We start from the raw sequence: 25,250 nt of genomic DNA, 5'->3' as shown, positions 1-25,250 counted from the left end.
TTGGTGAGTAACTTGTAGTGGTATGACTTTGTCAGGAGTTAGGTTTGGGTAGCGTCGATTGATGTATACTTGTTCTTGTTTGGTGAGTTTTTCATACGTTGGCATGTATAAACTGTCGTAAATGTATAAAACTCCATCGAAGAAATAATAGCAGCGCCAATGAACGGAAGAATTTCCACCAACTATTTGCACGTCAATATTGTTTAAACATGGTTTTATGAATTTTGAATTGGTAAGATAGTGCACACTTAAAAATTCAAATTCTGGGTAGTACATTTGTAATACCCTCAGAAATGAATCAATGCAGTCATCATCCAAATATACTTCAACGTTGAGTATTATTTTCTTTAAATCTTGAAGAGAATGCTCCATATTGATTAATTGATGAAACACATCTTCTTCTGATGGTACTAAAATGTTATTCACATTTAATGGTTCCGCAAGTTCCCAATCATTTTGAGAATGCTCCATATTTATTAATTGATGAAACACATCTTCTTCTGATGGTGCTAAAATTTTATTCACATGTGATGGTTCCGCAAGTTCCAAATCGTTGTGAGCTTTTATTTTTTTTACAGTTGTCTGTATACAGTTTTTGAAATCTGCTTTTCTTTTTAATGATGGTTGGGAAGGATTTGCTGCTGGACTCGTTTTTGAAGTACTTTCGATATTTGCTTTTTCCTTTTCAGTTTCAATACATTTCTGAAGAATAGCATTAAACTTTTTCTCTTTTTTTTCCTTTTGGATAGCTATATAAGGTTCTCTTGCATCTAGAACGAACTGAGGTTCGCGAGGTTTAAACCCTCTCAGGTGTCTGCTATCGATGATTTCAGGAAGAAGGCAATGTAAGTAAAACTCTGTTAATTTATTTACCTTTTGATCCCAAAATTTGTCATCGCGTAAAATTACCGTCATCTCCATATCACACAATGTCCAAATGACAAAAATGCAATATTTTCGCCTTGTACAGTGAAGTTGTCCCTGAATTTGATAGTAATATTCATGTGAAGTTTTTAGAAACTTCATATCCTTACGAAACCATTTTTTGACAGCAGGAATCTGTTCTTTTGCTTCTTGAATTTTCATATTTTTGGCAGAGTATGGGCATTTTATTTCAACAATGCCACCTGCAACTACTTCATACGAAAATTCGTTACATTTTCTGTTCATAATTGCATTCAAAGGAATATCTATATCATATAATTCCTCTGCAATTAATCCATCTGGAGAGCATCCTAAAAATTTTATCTCTGGATCTATGAAGAATCCACTATTTTCAATTGTAATACCTAATTTCTTTGCCAACTGCTGTCTGGCATCTTCTTCGTGGTATTTTCCATATTCCATTGCATCCGTTACAACTTTGTTAAACAATATTCCTTTTACTAAACTTCCAGTCAACGTAGTTTTCTGCCTACTGCAAACACGACCAAAGTTTGAAGCTGTAAGCATTTTACGACGTATTCTCTTCCACTCACTTGATTCCGACTGGTTTTTTGTTCTTTCTGCAACTGCATCTCTCTCAATTTGATATTTTTCCAATTCATTCATTAGCGAATCTTTTTCTTTTGCAAATAATTCTTCTGATATATCAGGTTGATTTGAATTTTGTCCATAATCTTTATCCTTGTTTTTTCTAAAGAACCTTTTGGTTCTTCTCTTTTCTTGAGCATACTTTTTATTGTTTTCAATCTTCAATTTTCGCCGATTTTCCATTATTTCTGCAACTTGAGGTACTTCTTTGTTAATACCTTCAAACACAGTTGTTAAAACTTGTTTTGTTGAAAACTGCATTGCAGCGGCATGACAACGTACAGTGTAGCTTTCTTTTGCAGTGTAGTTAATTCTCTTGCCAGAAACAACTTTGCAAAGATTGTTATTGGCAGATTCAACAACATTTGTTGTAACTTTGTACAACAAACTTTCTGTGTGACGTCCTAACAAGCGTAATCCTGATACAATTTCTGCATAAGCATGACTTTTACTTAATACAGGAATCAAATTCTCCTCTCCTAGTAAATTTCTACCCTTACAAGGCCAATCCAGTTTTGCACAGTTTGCATGTTGACCAAAGCAATGGCTTACTACATTCTGTATATCCTTATATAACAAGTCAATTTTTTGATTAAATGTTAAAGTTTCATCCTCTCTGCGTCTATCAATTGCTGAAATGATTTCAATTCGTAACTTTAATTTCTTGCTTCCTAAGAGTCTTCGGGCCACTGAATTGCCGGGATTTTTATCTTCATCTTGAGCTTTTACTGATGTAACATGTTCGATAAGGTTACAAAAATTTCTAAATTTATGATTGGTGCACTCTAATTTTTTTACCACAACATTATGTTTTTCGTAAGGATCATGATTTGCAAGTAATACATCTGTACTACTGTCTCCATCACCAATTCTATATTTATAAATTAATCCATATTTGTCTTCACTTGTTGTGAAACCTTCGACAACCATTTCAGCTTCCATACTTGAAGAACTTTTACTTTCATCGTAGTTAGAAAAGCATTTATGTTCTTTGGGTTCTCGTTCATCCTTCATTGCTCGTTGACACGTTGCACAAGGGACATTCCTTATAATGCAATCTATTATTTTGTTTGTTTCATAACCAATTATCAAAACACATCCTCCTAAGGCATCATATGCCGATGTGCGGTAACTTCTTTTGCACCATGCACAATCGACCACAACCGTTATGTATGGTACTCCATTAATTACATGTCCTTTTGCAATTGCCATTTCTGCTTCTTTCTGAGCTGCAGCTTTCATTACATTCTTATTAATATCTATCAAATGCATTCCTATTTCAAATCGATTTTTTATATACATTGCAGGACTCATGTAATGCACATTTATAGCTGCGAGTGCTTCTTCTATTGTGGAATAACCAATTCCTGCTGAAATAGTGCCAAGAGCAGAACCCAAATTAATATCTAAATAATCGTCACTTTTAGGTTCTGACCAAATTGGCACAAGTGCTCCACACTCATTACACTGTAGATTGTACTTAGTTTTTAATCCTTTTCTATAACGAGATACGATTTTCCACACTTTGTTTTGACAACCTTTTTTATGGTTGTTTTCCTCTACAACTTTCTTAAGAGTCTCGTTTATAACGTAGCTCATCTTTGAAATTTCCCTTTCTTCGGTGTTGAATTCGTCAAAGATTTTCACATTTTTGAACTTCTTAATTTTATTACCATTTTCTGTAGATTTCTGATCACTTTCCTTATTCGTAATCAAATCTTTCGCGGTACCTTTTTCTTTTTCAATGTCTGCTTCTTCATCTGCTACTATTTCTTCATTAATTTCTTCTATTTCTTCAAATTCCTCCAATATTGACTGTGTTTGTTCCTGTACAGGCTCTACAAATTCATAATTTTCTCTCTCTTTTTCCTTACCATCTTCGTATTTTTCTCTTACTTCAACTGCAAATTCTTCTCTTACTTTTTCCTCTAATATTTCGTTTTCTTCTAACAATTCTTGATCGCTGTTTATTTCATTTCCTTTTTCCTCATATTTAAATTACACTTAGAACTAGCAAAAATATTTTAATTACTTTTATAAAATTCAAATCATTGATATCTTTAATAAAAAATAATAGAAATTATAATATTAAAATAAAATTACTAACTAAAAAAATTTGTTTAAAAAATAATTATCAACATTAAAACTATATTTCAGATGTATAGCGCTGTAGTAAAAAATGGCGGAAACCAGGATCAGTCACAATCTCAAGGAAATGCAACTCAGCAGCAGCCGCTAGCGTTTGTAACTGAGCCAGGTTCGTCACAACAGCAATCTGAACTTCCGGCTGGTTCGTCGCAACAGCAATTGTTACAGCGGCAAAATATACAGAGACAGCCACCGCCTCCGACACAACCTCTTGTATTTCTCGACCCAGGCTCGTCACAACAGCAATCTGAACTTTCGGCTGGTCCGTCGCAACAGCAATTGTTACAGCGGCAAAATATACAGAGACAGCCACCGCCTCCGACACAACCTCTTGTATTTCTCGACCCAGGCTCGTCACAACAGCAATCTGAACTTTTGGCTGGTCCGTCGCAACAGCAATTGTTACAGCGGCAAAATATACAGAGACAGCCACCGCCTCCGACACAACCTCTTGTATTTCCAAACCCGGGCTCGTCTCAACAGCAATCTCAACTTCCGACTGGTCCGTTCCAGCTGCAAAATGCGCAACAGAGGCATCAGCAGTTGACGCAAGTGCAACAACACCAGCAACAACCGCCGACGATTCAAGTTGCGCAACCACAACAGCTGCAACAAAGACTGCCGCTGCAGAAACTTCAGGCAAATCATTTAAATACAGCACACCTTTCGCAACAACAAGTACACCAACAATTTGCGATACAGGAAATTCCAGTACAACAGTCACCGCAACAATTTTTCCAATCGACTGAGCAAAATATGCCGAACCAACAGCTGGTTCAATATAGGCAGCAAATGCAGCAAGAAGTGCCACAATATGTTGAACAGCAAGCCGCGTACCCACAACAGTTCATAAGTCCGCAATACTCAGAGCAGCAGCAGCAGCAGTATGTGCAGCATAGGCCTTATTTGCAGCAAACTGTTACTCCAAAGCAAAAGTCTTTCACAGCAAATAAGACCTCAGGATATAAGAATGAGGTAATCAATTGTTTACTTACTTTAAATTTTTATGGCCATGGAATTGAGGGAAAAATAAGGGATTATTGTTTCTTTTTCGTTTGTCTCATAAACTATGAAATCACTACAAAATCTAATACAAAACGTAATTTTTTTATTTTTGACAGTAAATAACTAAATTCTTTCTAAAAATTTCATTATTTTCAAAAATCTAAAACAAATTGTCGTCAACATTTAAATAATCTTTATAAATGAATAACAACACTCTTCGACAAAATTCAATTATTTTTATAAATAATAGTATTCATCATCAGGGTTGCCACAGGTCAGGGAAATCAGGGAATTCAGGGAAAAGTCAGGAAAAGTAAAATTGGTCAGAGAAGTCAGGGAAAAGTCAGGGATTTTTATTTAAGCAACTGGAAAAAATTGAATTTTGGAGAAGTTAAAAATGATTGCAGAAATTCAATTATTTTCAAAAGTAATAAAATTCATCACAGAAATTCAATTATGTTCAAAAATTTTAAAAAATTCTCATAAAAATTCAATTATCTTTAAAAATAATAAAGTTCTTCTCCAAATTTCAATTATTTTCAAAAATTTTAATAAAATTCTTTGCAAAATTTCAATTATTTTCAAAAAATTTTTCTCAATTAAATGATTTCCAATATCTACAGGTATAATAAAATTTTTTAAAAGAATTCAATAATTTAAAAAAAGTATTTTGATAAAATTCTAAGCAAACATCGCAATAATTCAATTATTTTCATAAATAATAACATTTTTTACAAAAATTCAATTATTTTCATGAATAATAAAATTCATCGTAGAATTTCAATTATTTTTAATACAATTTTAATTAAATTCCTCGAAAAATTTAATTATTCTTGAAAATTTTATTAAAATTTCTAGAAAAAATTCAAATTTGTTGATAAAATTCTTTATGATAATTTAGTTTCGAAAAACATTCATTTATTCAATAAATTATTTATTTTTGTATTTAAATAATTGAATTCTTGTAGAATTTTCCAATAAAAATTGATTTAAAAATAAATATTAGTTAAAAGTTTAGATAATAATTGAATATTAAAAGCATTTATAGCATGAATTTTTAAAAATACATAATTGAATTCTTTCCAAGAATTTTAACAAAATTTTTGAAAATAGTGACATTTTTCGAAGAATTTACTTAAAACTGTATTAAAAATAATTGAAATCCTGTGAAGAATTTTATTAATTTATAAAAGTAATTGAATTCTTGCAATGAATTTTTTCAAATTTTTTTTTAAATAATTGAAATAATGTAAAATCTTATTATTTATAAAAATAATTGAATTCCTGCATCGAATTTTATTACATTTTTTTAAATAATTAAATTCTTTTGAGAACTTTTATTAAAAAAGTAGATTGGGAAAATATTTGAATTTCAACGAAGAATTTCATTATATTCGTGAAATGTAATTAAATTCTTACAAAAAAATTAAGAGAATAATTCCTTTTTTCTAGGAATTTACTTTAAATTGTATTATAAATAATTGAAATCCTCAATAAAATTTTATAATTTATGAAAATAATTATGAATTCTTACTACGAATTTTAATTTTTTTTAAATAATTGAATTCATGTGGAAAATTTTATTACTTGTAAAAATAATTGAATTTATACAACGAATTTTATTACATTTTATTTAAATAATTATATTCTTTTGAAAACTTGTATTAAAAATGTAAATTTTGAAAATTTTTGAATTTCAGCGAAAAATTTCATTATTTATAAAATGTACCTAATTTAATTCTTGCAAAAGATTTTTAATGATAATTTTATTTTTCGAGAAATTTATTTAAAATTGTATTAAAAATAATTGTAACCATGTGAAGAATTTTATTATGAAAATAATTGAATTCTTGCTTATAATTTTATTATAATTTTTGTAAATAATTTAATTTTTTTTTGAAAAATTTTATGGAAATTAAAATTTTTATAAAACATGAAGATGTCAATCACGCCGAGTCATCGCCTCGGAGTAAGTTATATCTTCATGTTTTATAATAATATTCTTATAAGTTGTTGAATTTTAAAAATGTTTGAATTTGAATGTTTTGAAGAATTTTAATTCCTATGGAAAAATAATAATGAAATACTTATTTAAAAATTTAGTTATTGATGTTTACGAATAATTTTACAATCTAAGAAATTCGTAAGTAAATGTAATAAAATGTTTTTTTGAGTATCTAATAATTTTTAGAGTGAATCAGAATATTCTTTATGGTCAGGAAAAAAGTGAAAATTCTGTCTGGAAATCAGGGAAAAGTCAGGGAAAAATAAAATTAAATATTTGTGGCAACCCTGCCTGATCATCAATGATTTTATAATGTGATAAAATTAAACTATTTTCAAAATTTTATTAAAATTCATGTCAAACTTTTAATTACTTTAAACAATTTTTCTAAATAAAATAATTTTCAATATTTTACTTTTTTAATAAAATATCACAACAGAATCCAATTATTAAACAAAAATTTTAATAATATCCTATACAAACATTCAATTATTTTTCAAAAAAATGAAAATTTCACATACATTTTTTCAAAGAAATCAAACTTTTTAAAATTTGGCATTAAATTCTTCGCAGTAATTCAATTCTTTTCATAAAATTTAAAATTAATATTTTTATAAATTATAATATCATTCAGAGGAGGTTAATTATTTTTAGAAATAACAATATTCATAACGAGAACTCAATTATTATTAAGAGAAATAAAATCAAATTATTTATTTTTTTTATCAAAAAAAATTTCATTATAAAAAATAATTTCTAAAAATTAATTTTTAAAAATTACTAACTAAATTTTTAAAATGTTTTAAAAACTAATTTTATTAAATTATTTTAGGATTGGAAAGAAGAGATAAAAAAATTGAAGGATTTCACGGACAAAGAGAGATGGAAGCTGGAGACCCGAGTTACTGCTTTAGAAAATACTATTAAAAAAATGAGGCTTGATGAAAGAGATAGAGAGAAGGAAAGAATGGAGAAGGAATGGGAAATTGAGAGAGAGGAGTGGATGAGACAGAAGAAGGAAAAAGAATGGCGATCCCGAAAGGATGGAGATAGAGATGGCAGGCGAAAATGGCAGCGCTTTTAATTTTTTGTGTTAGCTCTATATCGAAAACTATTTTTTTAAGTTGTCAGAGATGCAAATTTACTAATTTTAATTTACCCTTTTCTTTTTAAATATTCAGTAAATTGAGTCCATTTTTTCCGTGCATTATAATTGATAATTTTAAAGTAATTTGTAATAATTAATTATATAAATATCAAAACTTTAGCACATTACCTGCCCTTCTTGATTGTATTTTAGACTTTAGAACAAAATTTCAGCTCAATTTATTAAATAATTAAAGAGAAAAGTTATCGAGAACGTTGCCACTAAATTTCTAACAGTCACATGCTGTTAAGTTTTTTTGTTCGAATCCATTTTTGTATTTTTTATATGTTCCTGAATTGAAAGTAAATAAGTTAAATTAGTTTCAAAAAATATATATATATTACATATAAATATATATTACACTTTAATTACTACTTTAAAAAGTAATAAAATGAGATAAAAATGCGCAGAATATCCAGGCAGATTTTTTTTTCTAGACAATACTTTTATTACTTTTTTTTATTTACTTTTATTACAAAATTTAAATTTACAAAATATGTAAATTTAATTTATTTAAACATTGAACCTAAAAATCGCTATGTTGTAAAATGTTTATAAAATAAACTTTCGTCTTTATAAATCTTTGCACTTATTTATTAAAACCTACTATAGATATAAAAAATGAAATCCTTATTACAGAAATTAATTTATTTTAAATATCTACCATTTTCAATAAAATTCATTAAAAGAATTCAATTTTAAAAAAATTAATAAAATTTATGAAAAAAAATATTTATTTTAAAATTTTTTACTAAAAATTATATTTAAAAATTAATTTATTCTAAGAAATTTTAATAAAATTCCTTATAACAATTTTAAATTATTCATACAGAAAATTAAAATAACTGTTTAAAACATTTAGTATATGTTCAATTTGAAAATTTTGCAGGGTTGGAGCATTTCAGGAAGATAACATAAGAATCAAGGATTTTTATTAAAAGTACTGGAAAAAATTAAATTTTTAGAATTCATAAGAAAACTCTGAAATTTTGTATTTTTTATTTGACTCATAAACTATAAAAATACAACGAATTCTAATGCAAAACTTTTATTAATAATAATTGCAATCCTGTGAATAATTTTGTTATTAGTAAAAATGATTGAATTAATACAATATTAATATTAATAAAATATAATTTTATTTTATTTAAAAAATTTATAATTTTATAGAAATTTTATTAATTATAATAAAACAAAGAAATATATCACTCCGAATCAAAGACTTTGAGTAATTGATTCCTTTATGTTTTATAATAAATTTTTATAAGTTAATTTGAAAAAGCTTTGAATTAAAACTTTTTTTGAAAATGTTAATTCTTTTTGAAAAATAATAGAAGAAGAAATAATTTAAAAAGGAGTTATGTTTTTGAATAATTTTGTAATTAAAAAAATTCGTAAATACAAGTATGTAATAGTACATTTTCTTGACGTGAATCAAAATATTCTTTACAGTCAATGAAAAAATCAGAATGTTATCTGGAAATCAGCGAAAAGTTTCAGAATTATTGAATGAAATAGAAAATGGAGAGAAAATAAGATTTCCGAAAATTCAATATTTATCGATTGAATTATCGATTGAAATAAGAGAAATCTTCTTAAGACAGAAATATTTTTTTCAGTGTAGGCTCTACATTTGTCAAAATTTTAAAAAAATCGAATTGTTTTCGGAAAAATCTAAATATTTCAAAAAATACGAAATGTTTTAAAATTGCCTGAAATATATATCGAGATTTTATACCAATTACTAATATTCCAAAATATTTACAAATCCGTTTAGAAGTTTAGTTTTCTTTGCTTCAGTTCTATAAAAGTATCCAAAATATTGAATAACCTTATCATAATTCTTTCTTTTATCATTCTTTATCCAACAAATAAATTGAGCAAAATCAGTGAAGATTTACTCGAGTTATTCGATTTTATCGATAAACAGTTGATATTTACAAAAATAAATTTCTAATTCGTTAAAAAAATTTACAAAAAAAGTAAGAATCCGACAGTAGTCGGCCACTTAAGGCAATCTTTTTAATTAACAATGTTTTAAAAGTGCCTTTTCATATTTTTTTCGAATTCTTTTATGTAATGTTGTTCCTTACGATCACACAAAACTATTAAAACAATCATGTTTATAAAAAATAAATTTTTATTCGTTAACAAAATTAGTAAATAAACAAGTAAGAATCTGACAGTGATCGGCCACTTAAAAAAGCTTTCAAAAACCGTACAAAAATGAGTCAAGAAACAACAACTAATAACTCGGACTCACAAGATCTCACAAAACTACTACTCTCCATACAAGAACAGGTGAAACAGACCAACAATAAACTGGATTTAATGGATTCAAGCTTGCAAGACATTAAACGAGACAACAATACTTTAAAAGCAGAACTAAGTACCTGTAAAAGGAAGTGTAACAGTTTATTGGAAGAAAATAAATTTTTAACTGAAAGAGTAAAGGAATGCGAAAGGAAAGTGGATTTTATTTCGTATAAAGAGAGAAGTAAGAACGTGATATTGTATAAAGTCCCGGACACAGAGAATGAAAACAAAAATCTGCTCAACACAGTCAAAGAGATAATTCATAGAGTAAACACAAACCTACCAACCGATACTATAACCGATGTGAAACGACTGGGTAAACAAGAAGGGTCACGGCCAATTTTGATTTCCTTCAATAATTCGAATTGCAAATCATTTTTATTCCAAAACAGAAAGGCTCTTTCAAATATGAATATTGCTATAGCCAATGACCTTTCAAAAGAGGAAAGAGAAAAAAGAAAAAATAATTACCTAATTCTACTCAAATATAAAGAGATATTACAACAAAAAGGAAAAACTGCAATAATTAAAGGCCCGAAAATTATTGTAGACGAAGAAATGTTAAATGTTGAAGATGTCGAAAAACAATTGAAAAAAATGGAACTCTCAGAAGTGGAAAGAGAATCCGAGTATTACTCTGAAAGTGAGGAATCGACTATATCTATGGCTTCTACAGCGAGCGGAACCAAGAGAGGAAGATCGCATGGATCCAAGAATAAAAGCAAGAAAAAGATAAAAACATCGTCAGATAAAATGACTGCTAACCCTCTTAAAGCATTCTTAATTCCACAAAATCGAAATGCAGCAGCCAACGAAGAAGCGAAGAAATTCCCTGTCAATAAATCATAGCTATATACGAAGGAAAAAAACCCTAGAATAATCTTCTGGAATATTAATGGATGGTCCAACTGGAAGGATTTGTCTCCTCTTCTCAATGATATCGACATTGTTTGTATCTCTGAAACTTGGATGATGTCAACCGCCGCACTCCTGTTCTCCCCACAATTTCGACTTGATAAGCAGCCCGGCAGTAAGATCAGCAAAGAGAGTAAGAGCAAGCGGTGGTCTACTTATTGCTCTAAAGTCAAGTATTTATAAACATAATATTATAAAAATTACAGAGCAATGTATATTTGTAAAAATCGTATCTAGTAAGACAAAGTTTATCCTAGGTGTAGTATATGTAAAACCAGATTTTAATTTTGATCATTTTTGCTTAGAATTTAACGAAATAATTACATTAATTAATAATAAATATTCTGATTTTCCATTGATCGTGGGTGGGGACTTCAACGCCAGAATAGGGGAATTAAATCAATTAAATGAAAATATATTGTCAGAGAACTCTAATATTTACTTCGTAAGATCTAACACAGATAAGACAATAAATAAAAGAGGGAGGCAGTTAGTGCGCTGTATGGAGGATAGTGGGTGCATTGTACTAAACGGTAGATCACTGGGAGACTGTTCGGGTCAATTAACTTACGTATTAAAAAATAGAAAATCTACAAATGACTCAGCATGGGTGAATTTGACAGCTATCTCAGAAATAAAAAATTTTGAAGTTATGCAAATGATAACAGGTTCGGATCATTTTCCTATCTCCATTACCTTAGAAAAAAAAGAAAAAATAATAAATCCAATAAGCAATTTAAAATGGAGGAATGAGTTATTTGAAAATTTTTTTGAAGCAATGAGTGATCTTCCATGCAGCGCTCCGACTGATCTCCACAGCGTTAACTCGATGGCCGAACATCTGACAGATGCCATAAAATCTAAAGCGAAGTTAGTTGGAATGGTTTCTAAAACAAAAAATAAAAGTGGAGAATCCAAACCATGGTACGACTCCGAATGTTTTTTATTGAAAAAATTTGTAAAGAAATCTTTGAAAAAATGTAAAACTGAAAACTTTGAGAATCAAAAATCTGTTGAACAATATAATAATAATAAAAAATTGTATCTTAATGTACAAAAGTTAAAAAAGAAGATTTACAAAGATTCAACTCTCGATAAATTATCACATTGTAAAGAATCAAAAAGTTTTTGGAGTATAATAAATGGTTTCCGAAGTAGAAGTAATAATAAAAATAATATTGACTTTGACACATAGCATAAATTTTTTTCAGATTTTTTTAAGATTAAAGAGACATTTCCAGAACAAATATTATTAGTTGAATTAATGGACAAAAATAGTAACACTGAATTGGAACTCCCTATTACTAAATATGAAGTAATTTCTGCTCTAAATAAATGTAAAAAAACAAATCATCAGGGGCGGACCAAATTACTTTTGAATTTTTAAAAAACCTACCCGAGAAATGGATCGATTATGTAAATCTTCTTTTTAATAAAATTTTAACTGAAGAAAAAGTACCAAAAAACTGGTCAAATATAAATTTAAGAATGTTACATAAGAAAGGTGATATAAACGACCCAGGAAATTTCCGCCCTATAGCTTTAGTTAACTGTATAACAAAAGTTTTCACAAATGTATTGACAAATAGAATCGCGCATTGGGTTGAACAAGAAAACTTACTTCCAGAATTTCAATCTGGTTTTAGAAAACAAAGAAGTTGCGTTAATAATATATTTGTTTTAAATGCCCTAGTTCAAAATCGGTTAAGCTTAAGGGGAGGAAAAGTATACGCCTTATTTGTCGATTTTAGCAACGCCTTTCCGTCAGTGTCACATAATTTACTTTGGAGCAAATTGTATAAATTAGGATTGGGGTATAAATTAACTAAAATATTAAAGGATTTTTATACAAAGGCAACAGAATCCGTTCAAAATAATGGAAGCGTATCAACTCCAGTAGGTGTAACGAAAGGGGTACTTCAGGGAGAAGTTAGCAGCCCCTTGTTGTTTTCACTTTTTGTAGCGGACTTGGAGGAATTCCTAAAATTGGAAGGAATACGAGGTATTTCCATGAGTCACAATAATGAGATTATATTACTTGCTTATGCGGACGATATTGTATTAATGGCGGAGTCTTTATCAGGTTTAAATAAAATATTAAAAGCCCTTCATAGATACTGCACTATTAACCATCTAGAAGTAAATGAAAAGAAAACGAAAATTATTATTTATAGAAAAGGTGGACACGCGCAAAACAAAAAGTTGAAATTTACTTATGGTGACTCAGTAATTGAAATAGTAAAAAATTATACATATTTGGGAATTCCTCAAAGTCAATCTGCGTCCTCCGAAGAAGCGTCAAAGAATGCGATAACCTCTGCGAAAATAGCTACGAGCTCAACAATTTCGCTCATAAATAAAATGGACTTAAACACTTGGAAACCAATACCGAAATTGTTTGATAGTTTGGTCGCTAGTACTCTTTTCTATGCTATTCAAGTTTGGGGATTAAAATATCTTGAGGAAATTGAAATGATACAAATGAATTTTTTTAAAAAACTTCTTTTACTCCCTCAAAATACTCCAAACTACGCGTTAAGATTAGAAGTTGGTGCTGTCAAATTATCGAGTAGAGTATTTAAATTAACCCTCAATCTAATTGAAAAAATTTTAAGTATGAAAAATAATAGATATCCTAAAATTTGTTTATTAAGACTTATTAATTTATCAAAACTAGCGAAAACCCCATGTAAATATAACTGGTGTCTGCAAGTAGAAAAAATGTTCGAATTTATTGGAGAAAAGATTATATGGAATGCTGAATTTGTAAAGAATAATAAAGAAAAATTAATTAAAACATATGAAAACTTTCTGCGAGCTGAAGATGTAAATTCGGTATCTAACTCTCGATCTCTGCAAATTTATCCGCATCTTACTTTGAGAGAAGGAATACAAAATTATTTGAAATTAAAATTTCCACTCATCTTTCTTAAAATTCTTGCGCAAATTCGCTTATTAAATAATTACAATACTAGAGTTATTTTTAGAAATAAATTTTATAAATTCGACATCGAATATTGTTGTGGGTATCGAGAGTTGAAAGGCAGAGAATTGTACCACGTACTAATAGAGTGTGATTTGCATAGCAACATTAGGAAAAAATATATCTGTACAAGCGACGAACAATCAATTATACTGAACACTTGGTTTGACCTTCTAAATTCTCCAGATAATAATAATGTAAATTCAATAATAGTTTATATAAGAAATGCGTTAAAAATATAGATTTAGATTTAATAAGGTTTGTAATTGAAACGATTGTACTCTGTTCAAAGTAACTCTTTTGTATGAACTTGATGTTCGAAACAAATAAATGATATATATAAAATTAATATTTACAAATCCGTTTAGAAGTTTAGTTTTCTTTGCTTCAGTTCTATAAAAGTATCCAAAATATTGAATAACCTTATCATAATTCTTTCTTTTATCATTCTTTCTCCAACAAAAAAATTGAGCAAAATCAGTGAAGATTTACTCGAGTTATTCGATTTTATCGATAAACAGTTGATATTTACAAAAATAAATTTCTAATTCGTTAAAAAAATTTACAAAAAAAAGTAAGAATCCGACAGTAGTCGGCCACTTAAGGCAATCTTTTTAATTAACAATGTTTTAAAAGTGCCTTTTCATATTTTTTTCGAATTCTTTTATGTAATGTTGTTCCTTACGATCACACAAAACTATTAAAACAATCATGTTTATAAAAAATAAATTTTTATTCGTTAACAAAATTAGTAAATACACAAGTAAGAATCTGACAGTGATCGGCCACTTAAAAAAGCTTAGAAATGATTATCAACAATCAAAATATTTTTATCTCATACGGTTTTATAGCTATTCAAAATTGAAAAGTGGCCGACTACTGTCTGGTTTACCCTATACACGGTTTTTAATTTTTACTTAGCGGCAATTCTCTACCACGAATCTTGATATAATTTTCTAAATAGTTTTTTATTAGGGGAGAGTCTCCAGTTGTGAGACAGTCAATTTTTTAACATGCAATATTAAAAAGCCGATTGGTTTATATAAAAACATTTCTTTTTATATGAGCCAACTTTTTTGTGTACGCCGAAGCGGATATATAAACTGTTTTTGTTAAATACCAACACTGTGTGTGATAATTGACTAAAAAGCGTTCTTTCAATAAATGCAAAGTACTTTTTTTCCAAGTTAATTAATTAGAAAAGGTAAATGTAATACATTTTCTTTTAGTGTTTTCCTTATATTTTGTGATGCAATATTGCATTGTTCCAATCTACGGTTGAAAATAATTTAATTTTCCTTTTTCAAAATAGCGCCAATTTATGGGTGTGAGACACAGCATATCACCAGTTGTGAGACGGTGTCAACACCCATCTGGGCAGCATAAAAAATACGCCTTTGCAAGCATGTCAAGTGGAAAAAAGTCAATTGATTCAGAAGAAATAATTTTTAATGCTCTTGTTGATGCTATTAAAATGTGTTTATTTGATAGTCATATTTTGGCGAATAAATATTATTATTTAGTATATAATAATATATATTACTAGCTGTCGTACCCGTCTTCGACGGGTTTTAGTTTCTACTAATATATTTGAACAGGTATCTACCAATTGGGAATTTAATTTGACTGGGAAAAACTAATAATTAGTTACCATTAACTATTTCATTATCAAAATATTACCATTTGAATCAGTAAATGACTTTTTCTATCAAATACTATTTTCAACTAATTCAGATTTACAGAACAGTATTTGTCAATTTGTAGTACTTTATGCGTTCGTAGTATTTTAATTAATGCATTAATAATTAATACTAATTTTCCTCCAGCTTTTGGAGTTATATAAGAGTCTAATTCGAACTAATTGTATCGCAAGTAGGCCCCACGTTACGACTGCTAAAATCAAAAATAAGACCTATATTGTAATCTGAAAGTAGGTCTTAAATTTTGACAAATAAAAATATTACATCAATAGAAATTAAAGCAAAAACAATTTTTTAAAAATGAATTAATATAATAAAACTTTTTTTAATTAGATAAGAAAATTCCCGATTTTTCTAGTCGAATTAAATTCCCGGCTATTTCTCGGGATACCTTTCCGATTAAAAAGGAAACTGTATTTCATGGATATTGGATGATTTCATGGATTTTCACTCTGTTAAATGTATTAGTAGAAATTATAACACGTTTTTGATTCCCACATGGGAAATCTACATGGGATCTACTTTTATAAAGGAAACCATATTGATTCCTATGTAAAACCGTATGGTATAATTTTTCCATATCCCTATTAAAAATTTCCACATGGGATTTTACATTTTACCCGTTTTTGCGTAATGCCTGGATAGAATTTTGGAAAGCAACACCATACCCCAAACATTTATAAAATTCAAGAAGAACAATTTTAATTCATAAACAGGAATTTGTTATTTATTTTCAAAGTCATTTCTAAAAAATTTCTTGAATTCAAAAAAAAAATTTTGATTCATAAATCCCAATTTGCCCTAATGGCATCTTAAGGACTTTCTGTGTCCCAGTGCCCGCTGAAGTCAAATTTCAGTATTATTGATACTTTTACTGTATACCCTTTATATTGAACATAAATATTTTATTTTCTACGTTAAATATGATAATACATACTATGAAATTTTCAAACTTAAAACCTGAAAATATCAATATAGAAATTGTTTGCAAACTCTCACGTTAATTGATTTTAGAAAATTTGTAATCGGCATCAAATTCATGACTCTAAACTTTTTAATAAAATAAATGTAATTAATGTAATTAAAAATTTAAAAACATCAATCGATATCACTACCAACTTAATAAAAAATTGAACAATATTCAACAAAAAAAATTAATTCAAAATTTTGTCGAAAATCAAAAATATGATTTTGGCTTACATACATACATACACACACACAGACGTACATACATACATACATACATACATACATACATAATTTTTTTATTGTCATTTTTGGAATTCTTACTACTCGAATAGAAAAACTAAACATGAAATTTCAAATTCTATGCAATGTACAGACAAAAGTCTGATCTTATTTATAAAGATTAATATATTTAATTATTTCCACTAAACATAACGTTTTATGCCAAACTTATTAAATTTTAGCAATTTTTAATGAGTGTCTCACAACTGGAGACATTTTTTTTTTGACAAAAGCGATGTGCTCGGAAAATGTATCGTAACATTTTTGAGTTCATCGAAACACTACACTTTCTTTTAATAAAAGTTGCGTATTTCTGTTACCTTTCGAACGTTGTATTTTATTTACAATTTCGTTTACTCGTTTACAATTTACGGGTCAAAAATAAAACCCGTCTCACAACTGGAGACTCTCCCCTATTTTTAAAATTCTTTTACGTATGGAAATGGAAAAAAATTCATTTCTTTAACCCTTTAACGCCCAAATGTGCTGATTTTTAACTTCGGTTTCAAGCTTATAATATTAAAAGAAAAAAATTATTAAAAATTCTACAAGGACATGTCCATATGTTTTTGGGGTCGCTCTTTCGAATGGCATGGTCAAAATTTCCAAAAAGTGACGTTTAACCCTTATTATTTTCAAAAATACTCAAAAAATATAAAATTTTGGGAAGTATTTTTTTTAATCCAATTTTAGTTGTGATACCGATACAATTTTCCAAAGTTCTTGAAATCGCTTAAAATCTGTTACTTGAGGATTTTCGAGGTCGCTGATTACGAATCTGAAGTCAGATTTTAAAAATTCAAAATGGCGAATCTAATATGGCGGACAATAAAATTAAAAATGCATAGTATTCGCTTGAAATTTGATACTCGGGTGTTTTCGGGGTCGCTGATTACGAACCTGAAATTAGATTTAAAAAATTTTAAATGGCGGATTCAATATGGCAGACTAAAAAATTAAAAATGCATCGCCTTTGTTTAAAATTTGTAACTTGGGGGTTTTCGGGGTCGCTGATTACGAATCTGAAGTCAGATTTAAAAAATTCAAAATGTAAGATCCAATATGGCGGACGACAATATTAAAACTTCATGAATTGGCTTCAAATTTGTTACTAGGAGGTTTTCGGAGTCGCTGATTACGAATTTGAAGTCAGATTTAAAAAATTCAAATTGGCAGATTCAATATGGCGGACCACAAAATTAAAAATGCATCGTATTAACTGCTCATGCCCTGTTAAATATTCTAACATACGATAACGTCTTTGTAGCCAATAGGATAAAGTTTTAATTTTATCATCCAGCTATATTGAATCCGTCATTTTGAATTTTTAAAATCTGATTTCAGATTCGTAATCAGCGACCCCGAAAACCCCCAAGTAACAAATTTGAAGCGAATACTATGCATTTTTAATTTTATTGTCCGCCATATTGTATCCACCATTTTGAATTTTTTAAATCTGACTTCAGATTCGTAATCAGTTACTTTTTTTTACCATGCCATTCGAAAAAGCGACCCTAAAAACGTAGGGATATGTCCTTGTAGAATTTTTAATAATTTTGTTCTTTCAATATTATGAAATAATAATAATTATATTATAATAATATTAATAATAATAATTTTAATAATAATATATATAATAATAATATATATAATATATAATATATATAATATATATATGGGACGTTTCACGTTAAGTGTGCCACCCCGTTGGCCAAAATTGAGAGCTTCCTAAAAAATTGGTTATACCCAAAAGTTATTCATATATATAGGTACTTTCGAAAAATATGTGGCCTTTTGAAAAATCCAATATGGCGGCTCCAATATAACCTATAAATGTATCTAAATTAAAAAAAAGCGGCCTAAAAGTGCTAATAAAAAGGGATTGAATGAGGAAATCACCTATGAATTGGGGGTAAAATTAGCACAAGGATACATACTTTGTATTCTATAAGCAAAAACGTTAATTTGATATCGAATTTTAGAAAATAAATATGGCGGATATAATATGGCGGACAGAAAAATTTTAAAATGCATCGGATTTGCTTGAAAGTTGTTACTCAGGGGTTTTTTGGGGTCGCTGATGCCGAATCTGATGTTTATTTTCAGAAATTCAAAATGGCGGATCCAATATGGCGGACAAAAATTTTTTTAATTCATCAGATTTGATTGAAAGTTGTTTCTCGGGGGTTTTTGGGGTCGCTGATGCCGAATCTGATGTTTATTTTCAGAAATTCAAAATGGCGGATCCAATATGGCGGACAAAAATTTTTTTAATTCATCAGATTTGATTGAAAGTTGTTTCTCGGGGGTTTTTGGAGTCGCTGATGCCGAATCTGATGTTAATTTTAAGAAATTTAAAATAGCGGATCCAATTTGGCGGACAAAAATTTTTTTAATTTATCAGATTTGGTTCAAAGTTGTTACTCGGGGGTTTATGGGGTCGCTGATACTGAATCTGATGTCGATTTTCAGAAAGTTTTATATGGTGCGTTAAAAAAATGCTTTTTCCTAAGTTTTTCTTGTGTTCGGCTTTACACATATTAAAAAATAAAGATACTTCCTCTATGAGGAAGGAAAAATTTAAAAACATAAATTACTTCATCCTCCAATTGTTTTTATAATTATCTAATTAAGTTATTATTGATATTTATTAATTTTTTTACGGTGCGCCTCGAAAAATTTATTTATTTAATGAATAAAGAATTTTCGTGAAATGGTTATCTCAATAATTATTAAAATAAATATTTTTTTAACTGTAATTTGTCATTCATATTACTTATTTATTATTATTTGTTCAGTAAATTGTAGATTTGAAAATACGCATTTTCTATGTGTAATTAGAAAAAATTTAACAATTAATTGTTTAATTATATGATTATTAAACAGTTGCTGAAATATCGATTTGACATTTATAACTTTTATCGGTCATTATAATTAGCTTTATAAATTGCAAAATTAGATAAATACTACATCCCTCAAGGTACAATGGAAAAAACTAAAAAGTTAATAAATAACAAATATTTGTTTAAACAATTTTGAAGAATATTTGTAACAAATTTAACTTAATGTGTTATTTAATTTATTGATTTAATACTAAGTAGTACCAATAAAACCTGAAAAATTTATATTTTTGTCCGCCATATTGGATCCGCCATTTTGAATTTCTGTAAATAAACATCAGATTCGGCATCAGCGACCCCAAAAACCCCCGAGAAACAACTTTCAATCAAATCTAATGAATTAAAAAAATTTTTGTCCGCCATATTGGATCCGCCATTTTGAATTTCTGAAAATAAACATCAGATTCGGCATCAGCGACCCCAAAAACCCCCGAGAAACAACTTTCAATCAAATCTGATGAATTAAAAAAATTTTTGTCCGCCATATTGGATCCGCCATTTTGAATTTCTGAAAATAAACATCAGATTCGGCATCAGCGACCCCAAAAACCCCTGAGTAACAACTTTCAAGCAAATCCGATGCATTTTAAAATTTTTCTGTCCGCCATATTGGATCCGCCATATTTATTTTCTGAAATTCGATATCAAATTAACGTTTTTGCTTATAGAATACAAAGTATGTATCCTTGTGCTAATTTTACCCCCAATTCATAGGTGATTTCCTCATTCAATCCCTTTTTATTAGCACTTTTAGGTCGCTTTTTTTTAATTTAGATACATTTGTAGGTTATATTGGAGCCGCCATATTGGATTTTTCAAAAGGCCACATATTTTTCGAAAGTACCTATATATATGAATAACTTTTGGGAATAACCAATTTTTTAGGAAGCTCTCAATTTTGGCCAACGGGGTGGCACACTTAACGTGAAACGTCCCATATTAAAATAGATTACATGTCCATGGAAAACCGAGACTGATCAGATATTTCTTGTTTTCAAAATATTAAAAAATGTACTTTATTTATGTAAAATTAGATATTGACAGTGATTCATTTTGGAAAAATTTATTAAAGGGGGGTTTACGAATTGTGACGTAATTTAGAGGGAGGGGGTTCCTTCAGATGTTACGCAGTGTGACAAAGGGGGGGGGGAGAAGGTCAAAAATGGGATAAAAACGTGTGGCGTAATTTATGGACGAAGCCAAAGGGAAAGCATTAGAAAAATATATCTAAGCTGGAGACTACAGAATCTCCAAACGACAGAAATAATACAGTAAAAACAAAAATCTCACGTCAGCATATTTAAGAAACTGCAATACAACAAATATTTGAATAAAAGAAAACAGCTACAAAATAATTAAAACAAAACAAAAATAAATCACACGTAGCACATGAAATCAACTACTGACGCTCATAACAGCGACGATAACAAGATAGAACTAAAAATGCATACGCGAGAACATTTCACAATGCATCTCACTAATCATCTCCCCAGTAGATGCTGTCACCACACCGCAATTAAAATCAACATTACAGCAAATAATTTTTCTCAGCCAAATATTTCAAACACCCCCTATAAATTGAATCATTTAATGAATATAAGAACAAATCTAAAAAACTCGCTCACTTCAAAAAAAAAAGAAAATTTTTTTCAATTTGTAAGCACTCACGTATTGTTTATACCACTTTACTCATAATCATTCAATAAATAACTTATGAGAATAATTGTAATAAAACATGAAGAAATCAATTGAACATAAAGAAATTTATAATAAATTTAAGATGAAAGAGTAATAAAATAATTATTTTATTTCCTAAAAAAAAATTACAATTATAAATTCAAATTTTCAAAGATTTTAATGATTAACCATTTTTCAAAATTCAATTATTTCTAAAAATTCACAATAGATTTTAATATTCAATCATAATTTAAAATTTTAAGTGAATTTCATTTTTTTAATGAATTTTTATTACAAAATTTCCCGAGAATCAAATTATTTAAACAGGTAAAAAAAATAATAATAAAAAATATTCAGTAATTGCATATGATTTAGAATTGAATTTCTATGAAGAATTTCATCAACAATTTCAATAATAATTGGATTCTTTCGGCGAATTTAAAAAAATTTGTAAATGCAATTTTCTATCATTTTATTTCAAAATTTTATAAAAAAAATTGAAATTCTACTATAAGTATTTTTATTTATAAAAATAAATGAATTCTTGCAACGAAAGTTATTAAAAACCTTTTTAAAGAACTAGACTCCTGTGAAAAATTTTATTTGTGAAACTAATCGAATTCCAGAGAAAAATATCACTATTTAAAAAAATAATTAATTTCTTAGGGAATAATTTAATTCATTTTTTTATATAATTAAATTTTGCTTAGAAGAATTTTATTTCTTGCGAAAATAATTGAACTGTTTCGAAAAGTTTTACAAACATTTTATGATAATAAGTGTACTTCAAAAAATTTTATTTATTTATTTATTCATTGGCAGACATTGAGTCCTTTACAAAATATGTTGTATATAACAAAAATAATTATACTCTATGACAGATTTAATTATATTATTTTTTCAAATTTATAAAGCATTTTGTAAAAATCTTTTAAAAAATAATTAAATTCTTAAAAAAAAATATATTGAAAAACAATTGAATTCTACAAGAAATTTTGCAAGCTTGCAAATACAACCATGGGAACAAAGATTCCACCGAACGGAGACGATCCCATAACAAAAATAATCTCTATTTTATTTTCAGAATAACAGAACATGAAAATCATTCAAAAATACTCTTTCGTTATTTCGTTTTTTTTCACATAAAAACAGAGTCAAGGGACGACAGTGCAAAAAAGGGGGGTATGGGGATAGAAAATCAGAAATTTTCATTCTTTTTATGCACTATATAGACATAAATTTCATTAATTTGTATTTGTTATTTTTTTTAATGATTTTGTTCAAAACTTGTATTAAAGAAACAATGTCAAACAATAAGAATTAACATTATTTCTTTAAAATTTTACAATAATCAGAACCAACACGAGTCATCGAACTATGTTTACGTTACGAATGCAACTTTAATAAATTCAGCATATTTTTTCTTGTTAAACAAAATTTAAGCATAAAATTTAATATTTATCATTATTATTATACCAAATAAAAATTAGTAACCTATAGGTCATTTTGTAAAAGTCATTTCATGTAGATGTACCAAATTTCAGATGATTCAAAATAAAAAAAAGTAATTCTTTAAAATACAAATAAAAAAACATGAAATAGCTTTTAACTTTGTTTTCTTAAAAAAAATAATAAATAAAAAATAAATCAAACAACAAATAAAACCATGTAACCTACGCAACAAAATTCCTAAAAAAAAAGCAAAAATATACTGAGAAAATGAACAATTCTTTATAATCAACAAAGACAAATTAAGAAAAATTGTGCTCAAATTTAAACAAACTATTACAGTAAACTCAAATTTTTACATTATGAAAACATTTCATTGCAAAAGATCTATTCTATGTACTCCACGTTTAAAATCCGAAATAATTTGATCATGAAAAAATAATTTATAATCATGTTCGTCAATATTTAAAAAAAAAAATAAACCAGAAATCATCAATTTAATCATTTAAATTTTTTATAAAAAAAAACATCATTGTACATCGAAACAAGACAAATAAAATCTAGCCTGGTAAAAAAAAATGCAACAATGTATCAGTAATTAAAGTAAGTTTTAAGCTCTCAGTAAGTCAATTAAAAAAAAGGGAAATTTAAAAAATTACATATTCAAGAGCATTTTTTTACCATGCTTGATCTAAGTGACTTAAAATATAAAATTACTTATCAGTATACAAAAAAAATTTCCGACTATTATTATTATTATTATTATTTTAATAAAACAAAAGCAAACTTCATTTAATTAAAAATCTTCCTAAAACAAAAAAAAGAGGAAACGAATTTTTTTTATAAAGTTACAACCAAAAGTTTGCCTCTGTTGAAAAAACCATTATTTTTCAGCAACACCAACAACCTAAATATTGTAAAACATTGGAAGCAGGAATATATGTAAACTCCACAAAAATCATATGCTAAACAAAAGGCTGCCAAGGAACGTCAGCCCAAAAAAGGGGGGTATTTGTTACGTTCAAAACGCAACGATCTTTTATTTTTTTTAAATATTTTTTTAAATTAAATATTATTAACATTATATACACGGAGAGAAATCTGCTGCTAATATTACTCGAAAGAGCACATTACTTAAATTGCTTAATGTTTCTCTTATATTTTTAGCATAGATTCATATACTTATTGTAAAAATACTTTCAATGCAATAAGCATAACAGACAGTAGCTAATTTTGCACGAAATCTTTATTATAAATACAAAGAGAACGTGCTATAAAAGTATTAGATTCTTCTTATAAGAATCGCTCGAACTCCGACTGATTTTCAGGCGGACTTTATACAACACAATCTTACCTGTGTATATACGCACATATAACTCACACACACATATGGGCGAATCTCTGGAACTTTTAACCTTTAAGTCCCTCACATTATTTTCACTTAAACAGCCTAAATATAAAAACTAATGATTTTTAAATATTTACATGTTTTAAAAAAGAAAATAAGGATTACGATTTCACCATTGATATAAATTATTTTGTTTTTTTTTCTATGTTTTTCTTTATTAAAGTTCACTATACCATGATTTTGCAAGTGTCACTTTCACTTTTTCTAAAGGTATTTTAACTGTTTTTGTGTCGCTGGTCAAATCAAAATGGTTTTATAAAATAAACATTAAAAAACTAAATGATAAAATTTGAAATAAGAGGCATAATTGAATTGTAATTCAAATTTTATGTGCGTGATTTTTATTTTCAACTATATTTTAAGCAAAATAATTGTTGGATATTTGTGATACTGGTGTAGTACGGAAAATATGTCGCTGGTCAAATCATTAATTTCTCTAAAGTTTCTTATTTAATTTGCTCCAAAATTGGGGCACATATTACTTTAGATGTATTTAAAACTGTGCATATGTTTTTATTTATTCTAATTCTTATTTAATTATTTTTTTTACGTGGATATTCAAATTGTCGCTCGTCAAATATGTAGCTTGGTCAAATCAATCGTTTTCCAATCAATCTGAAGTTTCGCATTTATTTGTTTTATGTTATTTATCACGAAGTAACCAAAAATGTAATAAAAAGTGTCAAAATGAAAGAAAATCAGAGAAAAGAAAATAAAAAGCGAGAAAAAGGAAACGCGGAATGAAAAATTTATCAACGGAAGGCACTTAAGTAATATTTATTTATTATTTATTAAACGTTCATAAAACTGTTAGTG

General features: G+C 27.9%; 1 protein-coding gene across 1 annotated transcript in view; it reads left to right on the top strand.

Annotated features, from left to right (window-relative positions):
* The window catches only part of LOC122499978 (transcription factor SPT20 homolog), a 166,602-nt gene extending 158,639 nt beyond the window's left edge, over positions 1 to 7,963 (top strand). Inside the window, exons 2-3 of the mRNA XM_043608601.1 lie at positions 3,691 to 4,656; positions 7,524 to 7,963. Of these exons, the coding sequence (XP_043464536.1) occupies positions 3,691 to 4,656; positions 7,524 to 7,775 (1,218 nt within the window). The 3' untranslated portion in view covers positions 7,776 to 7,963. The remainder of the gene's footprint in view (positions 1 to 3,690; positions 4,657 to 7,523) is intronic.
* The last annotated feature ends 17,287 nt before the right edge of the window (positions 7,964 to 25,250 follow it).

This window comes from Leptopilina heterotoma, unplaced genomic scaffold (assembly GCF_015476425.1).
Source record: "Leptopilina heterotoma isolate Lh14 unplaced genomic scaffold, ASM1547642v1 Lhet_180, whole genome shotgun sequence".
NCBI classification, from domain to species: Eukaryota; Metazoa; Arthropoda; class Insecta; order Hymenoptera; family Figitidae; genus Leptopilina; species Leptopilina heterotoma.
The sequence above is the reverse complement of the archived record's forward strand: the minus strand, read 5'-3'. Positions and strand labels throughout refer to the sequence as shown.